Raw genomic sequence first — 11391 nt, 5'->3', positions numbered from 1 at the left:
TGAATTTAACAATCTATAAGCTGGCAATACATGAGCTATATCATGACTGCTTTCCAAACCCTAGTATAAAGCTAGTGCAAAGGTGGAATTCAGTGAGTGACTCTAACCAACATCATCAGCTTACATTCAAATTATATGTCTGCTACTCCTAATGTAAGCTAACATTGATTATGAATACCACATCTTCTCTGTACTAGACCAGCATAATGCAACCAAAGTACAAAGTACAATGCAGTCCAAACCAACCTGTTTGGCCTGCACTAAACTGCCTAGTATATTCATGCAACCTATGAATAACACAGAGTCCAAATACTTCGATTTGTTTTGCAAAACATTTCACAATATGAAAAAAAACCCTTCAGCAACACATCATGTGTAGATATACGTTCAAAAACCTTTAAAATCAATGAGGACATGTAAGCTTTAAATTCCTAGTTTATCAAATGTTACTGAAGGGTGTTTACCTTTAAAAATAATTTCCTCTTTTCTTCTCCTCTTCTGTCTTTCTTTATATTTAGAAACCTCGGATTCTTTTTTCTCCCTGGGAAACAACAGCAGCCATAACTTTAGCTAGCAGACATGATGTGTGACAAACTGCACACATTGTGTTTGTGTAGTGTGTTTGCCGAAATTTGCTGATCAATTAGACATTTTGCATTTGAAATTACCTTTCAACTTTAAAAATGTTACTCCCTGTATGCTTGCACTTCTTCTGTAGTGCTATTTAAGTGCTTCTCTGACTATTAGACATAAACTACTGCAAGTATAAAAATACAATTATTTGCTAAGATGTTTACCTTAATAAAGTGGTATTAACAATTATCTCTTAATCAATGTTATGTTTACAGGGTTTTTCTGTTGTATTTTGTTTGTTTGGGGGGGGGGGGGGGGTGATATTTGGCTGGCTTTGCAATAAATTTGCCACAATGTTAACTTTTAAACTTATATTTTCATTTTGTGAGCTACTGTGGTGGTATTTGGATACTGGAACTCATGGCTTCCTGGCTTCTATAGAATCCTACTAGAGCCCTGTGTGGTCAATTAAGCAAATTCACACTCGTAGAAAAGCCTCTGGCGTCTTGTCACAATGTGCAAAGACCAAGTAAAGTCAAGTATAACCAGACAGAGGGGTCTTTAAAAAAAATATACAAAATCTGTGTGTCTGCTTAATGTGTGTGAGAGAGAGATGGATGGAGAAGTCTTCCCATCCTTTTGAAAATCCTATAAGAGACCAGCTGAGAAAGAAATCCAGCTCAGCTTAAACCGGTCCACATATGCCAACACACACACACACACACACACACACACACACACACACACACACACACACACACACACACACACATGCACACACGCACCATACATATGGATGGCCTCTATGAAAATATCCTACAGTCAATCAGGATCTGCAAATTTCATGAGCTGTAGCGGTCCTTCTCCTGAATATCTTAGCAGGTTGTCAAAACAATCAAAGAGCTCTGAGCTCTGAATCAGAAAATCAGCTATTCCAGACTGAAACCGTCTCGTCTCTTCTATCACCAAGCCAATCTGTTCTTATCTCACACCCTCACAGCTGCTGTCCTTATACTGTAACCTTGCTGTGTGCCCAGTCCGAAAAATCTCATTACACTTGAAATTTGAGGGGAAAATGTAGCACCATAGGATTACCTCTTATCATCTGCTACTTGGAGGGAAATCGAAAAAGAAGGGAAGAGTCTACAGCCATGCTAAGTTTTCTGCAAAACTCAAAACATACCTCTGTGCTGAATGCAAATGTTAGTATTAGTGGGGCTAGAATTAAAAATTACTACTATTATGAATTCAGTAACGCAAAACCGAATGCTGAAAAGCATTTAACTTTTGTTATAACCACTAAGCGAGACTCAGCTTATTCAAGGGGAAACTGCAAAGCTGAAAGATTAAACCAAGGCAGAAGTACTGTGAAAAGCTGCAGTTCCTCTGGGTGCCACTTGAGGCTGCTTCAAAAGTCAGTCAAACCCAGTAGAGCGTCATATTAAAATGCAGTCTATAGTTCAAAAACGGAAGCTCAAAATCCTGTGCGGGATGCTATAACGGCTATGTCTGGTTTTAGATAAAACACGGTGAGGAGGTCCAGCTCCTGGTCATTATTGACCAATTTAAAGAACACAAAGTGACTATCTGGAGAAACCACAGCCAGGCCTCAAACCACTGCCTATGCAACAGAGACACAAATTTTGTTATTTAAAAAAAAATAATAATAATAATAGCAGGTCATCTTGTAGATGCTGAGCAATCATTGAGCATGAGCTTAAAGGAAATGGTAACTATGACAACATATATGTCCTTCATTGGAGGAAAATATCCAGAACATTTTATAAAAATAAATAAATAATGAATTCTAATTCTGAGAAGATATCGAGAAACACTGAATGATTTTCTTAAGCTCTTCTGGGCCTGTTCCCAGAAAGACTTGATTTTCTGAATAATTATTTTCAAGGAAAAACAATCTGCAGATAGTAGCAGTGTTGAGTGACCTGGACCTGAAGGCAAGGAGAACTTAGCCTTCGGGGTTTTAAAATATATTTTATATTTCAGTTTAGTTAGGGTTAGAAAATGACAACAGCTCAGGTTAAAAAAACAACAACAACTTTTTAACATAATTAATCACGTCTTACAGAACTTGTCTGATAGAAAGAATTTAAGGCAAACTTCTCCCATGTGCTGCCTGGAGTGGTGTAGCTCCTCTGTGACCAAATACTCATCTCCTCTTTCACCCCGAAAGAACCCATTAATATTCCAAATTAATGCAAATAACCTTAAATGATGAATAATTGCCCCCATATCAAAATTCAATTACTGTTAAACACTGACGAACTGCTGATTGAAAACTATGAATAATTTCTTTGACAGAGTAAGTCTCACACAAATGTGTCTCTCTTGTTAAGAAGGACGGAGTGGTAAAATGTGATAACGAAGGTGAGATTTCATAATAAAAGCACAGTGTAGGTCTTTCTTTTTAAAATACATTATCTTCAGCTGCTGCAAAAATGAAATGCGTTTGTTCCATTTCATTTGTTCATGCGTTTGAGAAATGCCTGGAAAATATGTGAAGTGTGTGGAAGCTGATTTATACAGAAAGCAGTCTGAAATTACAACTTAAAGGATGTTCATAGAATCAGTGGCATTAATAAGTGTTGACATGATCTTGATTAGAAATGTAAGCTCTTTGTATACTCACTATATAAGGTATACTTGTTCAGCTCCTTGTTAATGCAAATATTAATGACTCAATCATATGAAAGCAACACATTCAGGTATGCAACCATGGTCAAGTTCTAATCAAACAGCAGAATGAGGAAGAATGGTGATTTAAGTGACTCTGAACACAGCATGGCTGATCCACTGGCACAATCTGCAGCAAATGAGTGATGTTATCATGTCAACATGGACCAACATCAGATGGCCACCTCTAAAAATAAAAAGCGTATTAGAGTAAAAGAGTATTAGCAAGATGTGCCAAATAAAGTGTCAGTAATATTCAAGTGCTGTGGATACAAATTAGATGTTATTGCTATGAAATTAAATGAAAAATGCTATAAGGTGTTATAGGTGCATAAAGGGAAATCACAAGAATTCTTTTGCACATGTGAGTGTAACCTTTACCAATATAGTACTTCCACTATTAAGGTTTAGACTAAAAACCATTTACAGTATAATACAAAATACAATAAATGTTTTTTATATACTGAATAGGATTTTTGTTAGTGATTTAACAGAAATAAAATGATTTAAGCATATACCACTGAACTAAACTCAATAGTAAAAAATCTTGTGACAAAATAATACCACAAATGCTAAATACAGTCATATTACCAATACCTGTTAGTTTAATGTTTCAACACAGCTAAAAACTGAGTGCAAAAGATTAATTATAAATTTTTAGCATAAAAAGAAAAGTTAAACACTGTATTTAGAGTGTGTTATGCAAAATTCTCATGTTGCAATGAGGTAGAATCAGCTGTTTACACAATGCATAAAACCTGGCTTATTGCAACTGTTAGTGTTTTTATGTCCTTCTGTCTAACAAAAAACTACTAAATAAATAAATCCAATATATGTAAATCTAGATTTCAGCAAATTAATTTAGCTCCATGATTATAAATATTGTATAATTTTGTATTGACGATATAAAGATAAAGATGTCCTTTTCAGATAAATTGTTTTACAAGAGGACATATTTCTGTGATTTTTAAGCTAACATTTACAGAATATTAAGATTGTGATTTATGTTCCTTTAAATATGATAGTCTAATTGTTTTAAAAGGTTTAATATAACGAGTTACCCAGTATCCTCCTGTTCTCTCCATTAGCATGGATGACACATTAGATAAACAAGGCTGTACTTGAGGACAGAGTGGCTGCTTCATGCCTCTGCACACCTCGCTGGACTGATTTCCTTTCACATACTTTTTGGCACAGTGATCATAAAAAACACAAGTTTCAGCTTTTACACTTCCCAACCATTAAATTCATCCAGTTTGCTGCAAACTGGCTGTTCTTTAGCTGCATGGTAAAATGTAGGGCGTTTTGCATGAACTTAAAAGTCAGTATCACTAAATGAATGTATTTCTCTTTTCCCCACATTTCCAACTCACTCCCCCTCTGGACTGAAATCTGACAACATGGTGGTATTATTCATCTCTCTGTGCGCTGCACTTTCATGGAAACACCCGATGTAAGTGTTCACTCTGTGGGTGTATGTCATGTTTTTGCATCAACAAGAAGAATGTCCTCTGGGGGACATTACTCACCAAGCAGAGTGGCTACAAGGCCAAAGGGTCAATCCACCACACACATGATGCAACAGCGCCATCTCCAGGCATGGCATCTGCAGAACATCACTATCAGTCCATTCGTGGAATTTAGCAACGGGTATAATAAACGTCTCCTTGCCAGTGTACTGTTTGTTCTCACCATGCATCTCAAAACGATTGTTTGACTGTTCATAACCAGGACAGCTCGGCAGTTGGTACTGTGGACTAAGTAAGAAGTAAGAAGGTTCTGGTTTGACTCCAGGAGCCAGCTGGGGCCTTCCTGTGTAGAGTTTGCATGTTCACCCTCTTCCCTGCATGCTTTCTCGAGCTTCCTCTTACAGTCCAAAGACGTGCACATAGGTGTTAATGGGACTGTGAATGGCTGTCTCCCTATGTCGGGGATAAGTTCACCTGGAGTTGGGTAAGTGGAAAAAGTAGATGGATGTTCATGTCCACTTGGTAGAGCCAAAGCAATATTTTTTTAGAGTGAATATGTAGACTGGTTAGTATCTGTATATATTTGTGGGTGGTTACATGATACAGATCATACTTTATTGGTCACTCCATCTTTGAAGTATTTCAAATTAGTGTATTAGTGTTACATGATATTATAATAAAAGTCTGTTTTTATTGCAGCCTTTTAATCAATAAATGTATAGTACAGATATAGATTCTGAATTTTGACAGTGTGTATAAAAGTGACACTTATCTTCAGATGTTTTACAGTAACCATCATACAACAATACATCAATGTGTTGCTTTTTTCTAATTAAAAAAATAGTAATTAATCTTTGTTATAAAAGGTGGTGGCCACGGCTTTTGCAGTTTGAAGCCAGAAATGAGGAGACACTTAAACAGAGAGAAGACATTTAAACAGGTGAATTTAGACATTATTGATTATGTGACACTAAGCGGACTTTACTAGGACACAACTAGAAAACACTCAACACTAAACTCAAAACACCAGAGTCTTCGGCTTTTCCCAAGGGAACTCCTTCCTGCCAAAATGACCGTAGCAGGCAGTGGCCTGGTAAATTGGCTTCTTCAGTCCCAGCTCTCTGTAAAAGCGAAGTGCTACACTGTTAATAAAAGAATCTCTTATCTTTATCAGATGCAACTAGGACAAACTGCACATACTTCACAATCACTCCAGGCCTCAGATCAAAGTTCTTCTGTACGATCTGCAGCAGCTCGTCTTCGTCTCTGTTAGATGTGCCGTAGTGAAACACTGAGATGGAGAGTGGATGGCTCACACCAATAGCATAGGAGATCTTAAGAGCATGGCAGAGTGGACACCAATTATCACACGTTAGACACAAAAACAGTGATGCGAATAAAGAGTGAAATACTTTCTTTACACGTTGATCCCCTTAATGCCATTCGATTGTCACCTGAACGAGAGCTCGCCTGCATAGTCCAGCCTTGACAAGTGACTTGGCTACCCAACGTGCTGCATAAGCTCCAGACCGATCTACTTTGGAATAGTCCTTTCCAGAGAAAGCCCCTCCTCCGTGCCCACCCCATCCTCCGTAGGTATCCACTATGATTTTACGTCCTGTGAGTCCCGCATCTCCCTGTTGATGTATAAAAAATGTCAAAGGCATATCATTCATGCCCTCACATCGGATGAAAATCACAATTTACTACAGGCTTTAGTCATTCCTAACCTGTGGACCCCCAAAAAGGAATTTCCCACTCGGCAGCAGATGGTAGATGGTGTTATCATCCAGGTACTTGGCAGGAATGACAGCCTTCACCACCTTCTCCATTAGGTTGCATCTGATCTCCTCCAGGGTGATGTCAGGACTGTGCTGTACTGAGATCACCACAGTGTGGACACGCAGGGGCTCCATGGCTCCCATGTTGTCTCGATACTCCACGGTGACCTACAGAAGAGAAACCAAAAAGCAGAGAGGGTATAGTTTCATCCATAATATTAAAGGAAAAACACAAAAAAGATGAAGTGTGCAAGATTTTCCTTGTGAAAAAGCTTACCTGTGATTTGGAGTCTGGCTGTATCCAAGGACAGTCTCCATTCCGCGACAGCTCCTTCATCCTGTAGTTCAGTTTATGAGCCAGAAGCAGGGTCAACGGCATGCACTCCTCAGTCTCATCCGTGGCATAGCCAAACATCAAGCCCTTAAGGGTGAAAGGCCAGTTACATAACAGTTTGTATTTAAATCTTTAATTGCAAATATTTACAAATTATGTCTCTGAAAAATATGAAGTGTTTTGCAAATAAGTTGTTGCTTGGTTTGCCACTTGAATATCTCAACAAATAAGCTTACACAGTCATTCCAAGTAAATGAAACCCTGTAGTGAAGGTAATGCCTTGACCCCCTTTTCCCATATTTTTTATTTAGTGCTAAAAATCAAGTTTTTCAAACAGTCCTTCGGTGAATACACCATTTAAAAATTCTAAAGGGAGGCGAGGGAGTAGCGCCAATCATCAGTTTATTCACGATTTCTGAAAAACTGGAAATTCCTTGTGGTTACATGATATACACACACACACACACATTAATCTTTTATGAATATTATAGCAAAAAAATGTAAATAATAATTTACTTGGGAAGAAATAGTTCTACTTCATTAAAGAGATCAGAGACAGTAAGAGTTACACAAAAATATGTATGAAAGTTGTGACGTCGTTTCTTATGGGTAGTTTTCAGTATTTGAATGTCAAAAGAGTTACAATCAGAATTATGACTTTTTTCAATATTTTCATCTTTAAATTACAAAATTGTTGATTTATGAATTTCCTATGCCTTTGCTGCTGAACCAAAAACATAAAAAAAGGATTAATGTGTTTATTATTGGCCTCCTAATCCTAGCCCCAACTCCAAAATACTTATTCAAACATGGTGGCTGAAAATCAAATACTGAACCTGGTCCCCTGCACCGATATCCTCCTGATCCCTGCCTTCGAACACACAGTCTGAGATCTCCGCACACTGCGGCTCCAGAGCCACTAGTACATTGCAGGTCTTGTAGTCAAAGCCTGCACATCACAGTTGAAAAAATATCAGCAACACTCTTTGACTCTGACTTTCTGTAAAACCACGTAATCAAAAGAATACCAATTTCATCCATAGTTTACCTTTTGAGGAGTCATCATAGCCAATCTTCTTAACGGTGTTTCGCACGACTGTCTGGAGGTCTACCGTGGCTTTGGATGTTACTTCTCCAACTAGTAAAATCATGCCAGTCTTTGCCACACATTCTGTAAAAATTGAAACGAATACTGTGAGCGAGTCTCAGGAAGAGAGGAAGAAGATGGTTTGTTATCTGAAACTGCATTTATTTCGTCATCCAAGAGGAACCCAGAAGAAAAATGCTGACCTGAACTTTGATCTAAAAGGCAAACACTGTTTAATTATTAGTTACCAAATTAGCCTACCTTTGCAGCTACATTCAAAACTAATTGAACTTTATTCACTCTAAAGATCTGTTAGTACTATTAGTTCTGACACACCACGATCCATGCTCCATTCTCCACCAACAACTCTCATCGTTCACATAACAATAGCAGATGAGTTGGAATTTCTGTGTTGAATTCCTGACGGAAATCTTACTAAGTAGTGAAAACGTTATCACGCCAATCTAATAAAACTGGAAACTTACCACAGGCCACTTTAGAGTCAGGGTCTTGACTTAGGTACGCATCGAGCACAGCATCACTAATCTGATCACACATTTTATCTGTGAACACAAAATCAGTATGTAAAAAATTCTAATTGGGCAACAATAAAGTAAAGTGAAATAAAATAAATACATTCTGCAGATTTGTATTCAATTTGAATCCTGATATGTTGTAGAAGGATAATAATATATAAAATATGATAACAATGTTTATTTTTACTTTTTTTTTTTTTTTTTAATTTCGCCTGTCCCATTTGGTTCTTTAGCCATCAGAATTGTTGTCTGAAGACCAACAAGGATACCCAATGGATTTACTTTGCCAAATGGATCATCGTGGCATTGCCGTATTGGTCCATTTGGTCGATCTTTGTTTTTATTATTTATTATATTTTATTTTCAGATGTTACAGACGGGACAGACATGAGTGAGAGATAGGAAAGGGAGAAAGAAAGAGGAAGGAAAGGAAAAACAGAAGGGGAGAGGGACAGTGAGAAAGGGGGGGAGAAAAAAAATAAAAATCTCCTGGATCACCTGTTGAGAGAAGAATAGAAAACAAGCAAAAAAAGACAAAAAAACCCCAAAACAAAGCAACATACTAAACACAACACCATCACATTAATCTAGCTAAGTGTAAACAGCAGTAAATACTAAATATTCAATGTTGTTGTGCAGCACGCAGGACAGATGTGCTTCGAAGTAGCAGCCAAGAAAGGTGTAATTTGGGTCTACGAGCAGTGAACACCCGTGTGCATACAATGTTTATTTTTACTAAGCGATGTATTAAAGAAGTGTGGGTCAAAATTCCTCCACAATGATGAAAAATTAAGTCATAGATTATTTCAAGTCACCACTAATAAAGGCGATTCTACAAGCTACTTAGTTTGCATCATAATTGTATACTTAATCATACCAAGAAAACCACTTAACATATTTTCTAAAATGCTGAACTTTTCCAATAAATATTTTTCTCCTCCCACCTTTTGAGATTATCATGCTTTCTTTTCAAAGATGTTTAAAGTATGTTTAGTATTGAAGCTTCAATCTTGTTTAAATATTAAAACTACTTTAAATAAATTTTTATGTCACATTTTTGGCAATTTGCATATTTAATTTCAATTTTGGTTTAAATTATATTTCACGCTCTAGTGTTAGTTATAAAAAACATCTTAATTATTTAAGGTTCTCATTTTATTTATATTTTAAAAAAATTGAAATTAGGATATAACATTTAATTATTCTGCCGCAAAAATAAATTTTTGAATATTATAACATTCATATTCTCATTTAACGGAAATAACTGAAGTGTTAATTGACCATCATTATTTGCCCCCAATATCAGTTTTGAGTAAAATGATCTTCCATACACTTGTGTAGTTTGCTAACATCACGGCTGTGGTGAGTTACAAGGACAGACAATGTATGTGTGCATGTCCAGACATGTCCAAGTGTCTCTGATACATCCATGTGTGAATGTCTAGCTGGACATTGTTCGTTACACTGTGAGACATGAGTACAGCACTAGCCTACCGGAGTGTCCTTCTCCAACAGACTCCGACGTGAACAGGAAAGTCTTCCCGCTGCGGGTTCCGCTACCTTGGTTCATCTTCTGCTCGTCGACAGTCGCTGCAGAAAAGTTGAATTCAGCGGGTCAAAATGAAGCAAAGGGCAATCGTACCGATGTAGGTTTGCTTTATAAAGTGAAAGCTGCCTGTGATGTTCGCCGGCGCCGATTATATAAAGCAATGATTAACTCTGAAGGTTGAAGATAACTGTGATTTAGAAACTCCAGAAAGCAACTGATGAAACCTTTCATCAGTAGTCGTGCAGGAAAACACGATACATCAGCACACCGTAGAAGTAATTTCCGTTTCAGGATCTGCAAACAGCTGTAATGGCTGAAGAAGGAATGTTTGCAAGCTCGGGCAGCCTCAAGGTGGCACTGTTGGGATGCATTTTCTTTTTTATATTGAACTTGTCACTCCCACTCCATGTATCTCACAGCTTTGGGCTAACAAATGAAGACTTTTCTAGAAAACACATTCCCAGCTTCTAAAATTATATGGAATATATTTAGACTGAGCCACTTAACAGGGCAGGGGCGGATCTACAGGTGCCCACCAGCTGAACCCACCCCCCACTTACAGTTTTATGTCCTTAAAAGTTACTTTAAAAAACTAACTGTTTTAACTTACCTACCTAAAAAATCGGGTTTGTTTTCTTAGAAGAGATTATATTAGAATAAATCGTTTTAAAGTGTTTTTGTGGATATTTTGTTGACTCCACTTGCATAAAGGGGATTTTTACTACTTCACTGAAGAGACATGTGCGACACTGCCTAGACCTCTTTGCCCCCAATGTAAAGTTTTCTAGAGCCACGTTTTCTAGATTAATTGTTCATCATGTAATAATAAAACTACAGACAAAACACTGGTTCTATAAAAGCATGCGCTCCAAAGAGAAATACACAGAGGCAATTTACTCAAATCTCTTACTGTGTGTAACTCAACTAATTATGAATACTTGCTTGCATTGTGATTGTAGCTGGATAAGCCTATTAAGACCATGGATACAACTTTTTTTAATGCTTCATATTAAAGAAAAGAAACATAATGTTTAGTGATGCAAAGACTTGTAATATTAGTTTCTTCTGTGATTTAGCTGTTCAGTATTCACTCTTTTAGCTTCTCCATCTGTCCACCAGATGCCATCAGACTTTGCTCCTCACCCAGTCACCTGATTCACTTATCTGCACTAACCCATGATCTGTAGCCACACCCATTCACACACCTGCTTCCCTTTACCCCTCAGTTTGCAGTCCTACCCATTACTTCATCTGGCAAGTAACCAACCTGTATCTGTCCTCTCCCTTTCAGCCTAAGGCTACCTTTTTTGTACCAGTGACTTCAAGCAAGCCAGCATTGATGCACACTTAAAGATTTGTCTTTATTATTTC

General features: G+C 37.4%; 1 protein-coding gene across 1 annotated transcript; it reads right to left on the bottom strand.

Annotated features, from left to right (window-relative positions):
* Nucleotides 1–5326: 5326 nt before the first annotated feature.
* Nucleotides 5327–10487, bottom strand: mat2al (methionine adenosyltransferase II, alpha-like). The gene is made up of 9 exons (XM_004566903.2): nucleotides 9966–10487; nucleotides 8421–8498; nucleotides 7897–8019; nucleotides 7685–7797; nucleotides 6792–6935; nucleotides 6464–6682; nucleotides 6188–6370; nucleotides 5934–6067; nucleotides 5327–5854 (listed from the first exon to the last, which is right to left on the bottom strand). Exons 1-9 carry the CDS (start codon nucleotides 10039–10041, stop codon nucleotides 5752–5754), a joined length of 1173 nt encoding a protein of 390 aa, XP_004566960.1. The 5' UTR covers nucleotides 10042–10487; the 3' UTR covers nucleotides 5327–5751.
* Between the last annotated feature and the right edge of the window lie 904 nt (nucleotides 10488–11391).

The sequence above is a fragment of the Maylandia zebra genome, linkage group LG7 (genome assembly GCF_041146795.1).
Source record: "Maylandia zebra isolate NMK-2024a linkage group LG7, Mzebra_GT3a, whole genome shotgun sequence".
In the NCBI taxonomy this organism is placed as follows: domain Eukaryota; kingdom Metazoa; phylum Chordata; class Actinopteri; order Cichliformes; family Cichlidae; genus Maylandia; species Maylandia zebra.
The sequence above is the reverse complement of the archived record's forward strand: the minus strand, read 5'-3'. Positions and strand labels throughout refer to the sequence as shown.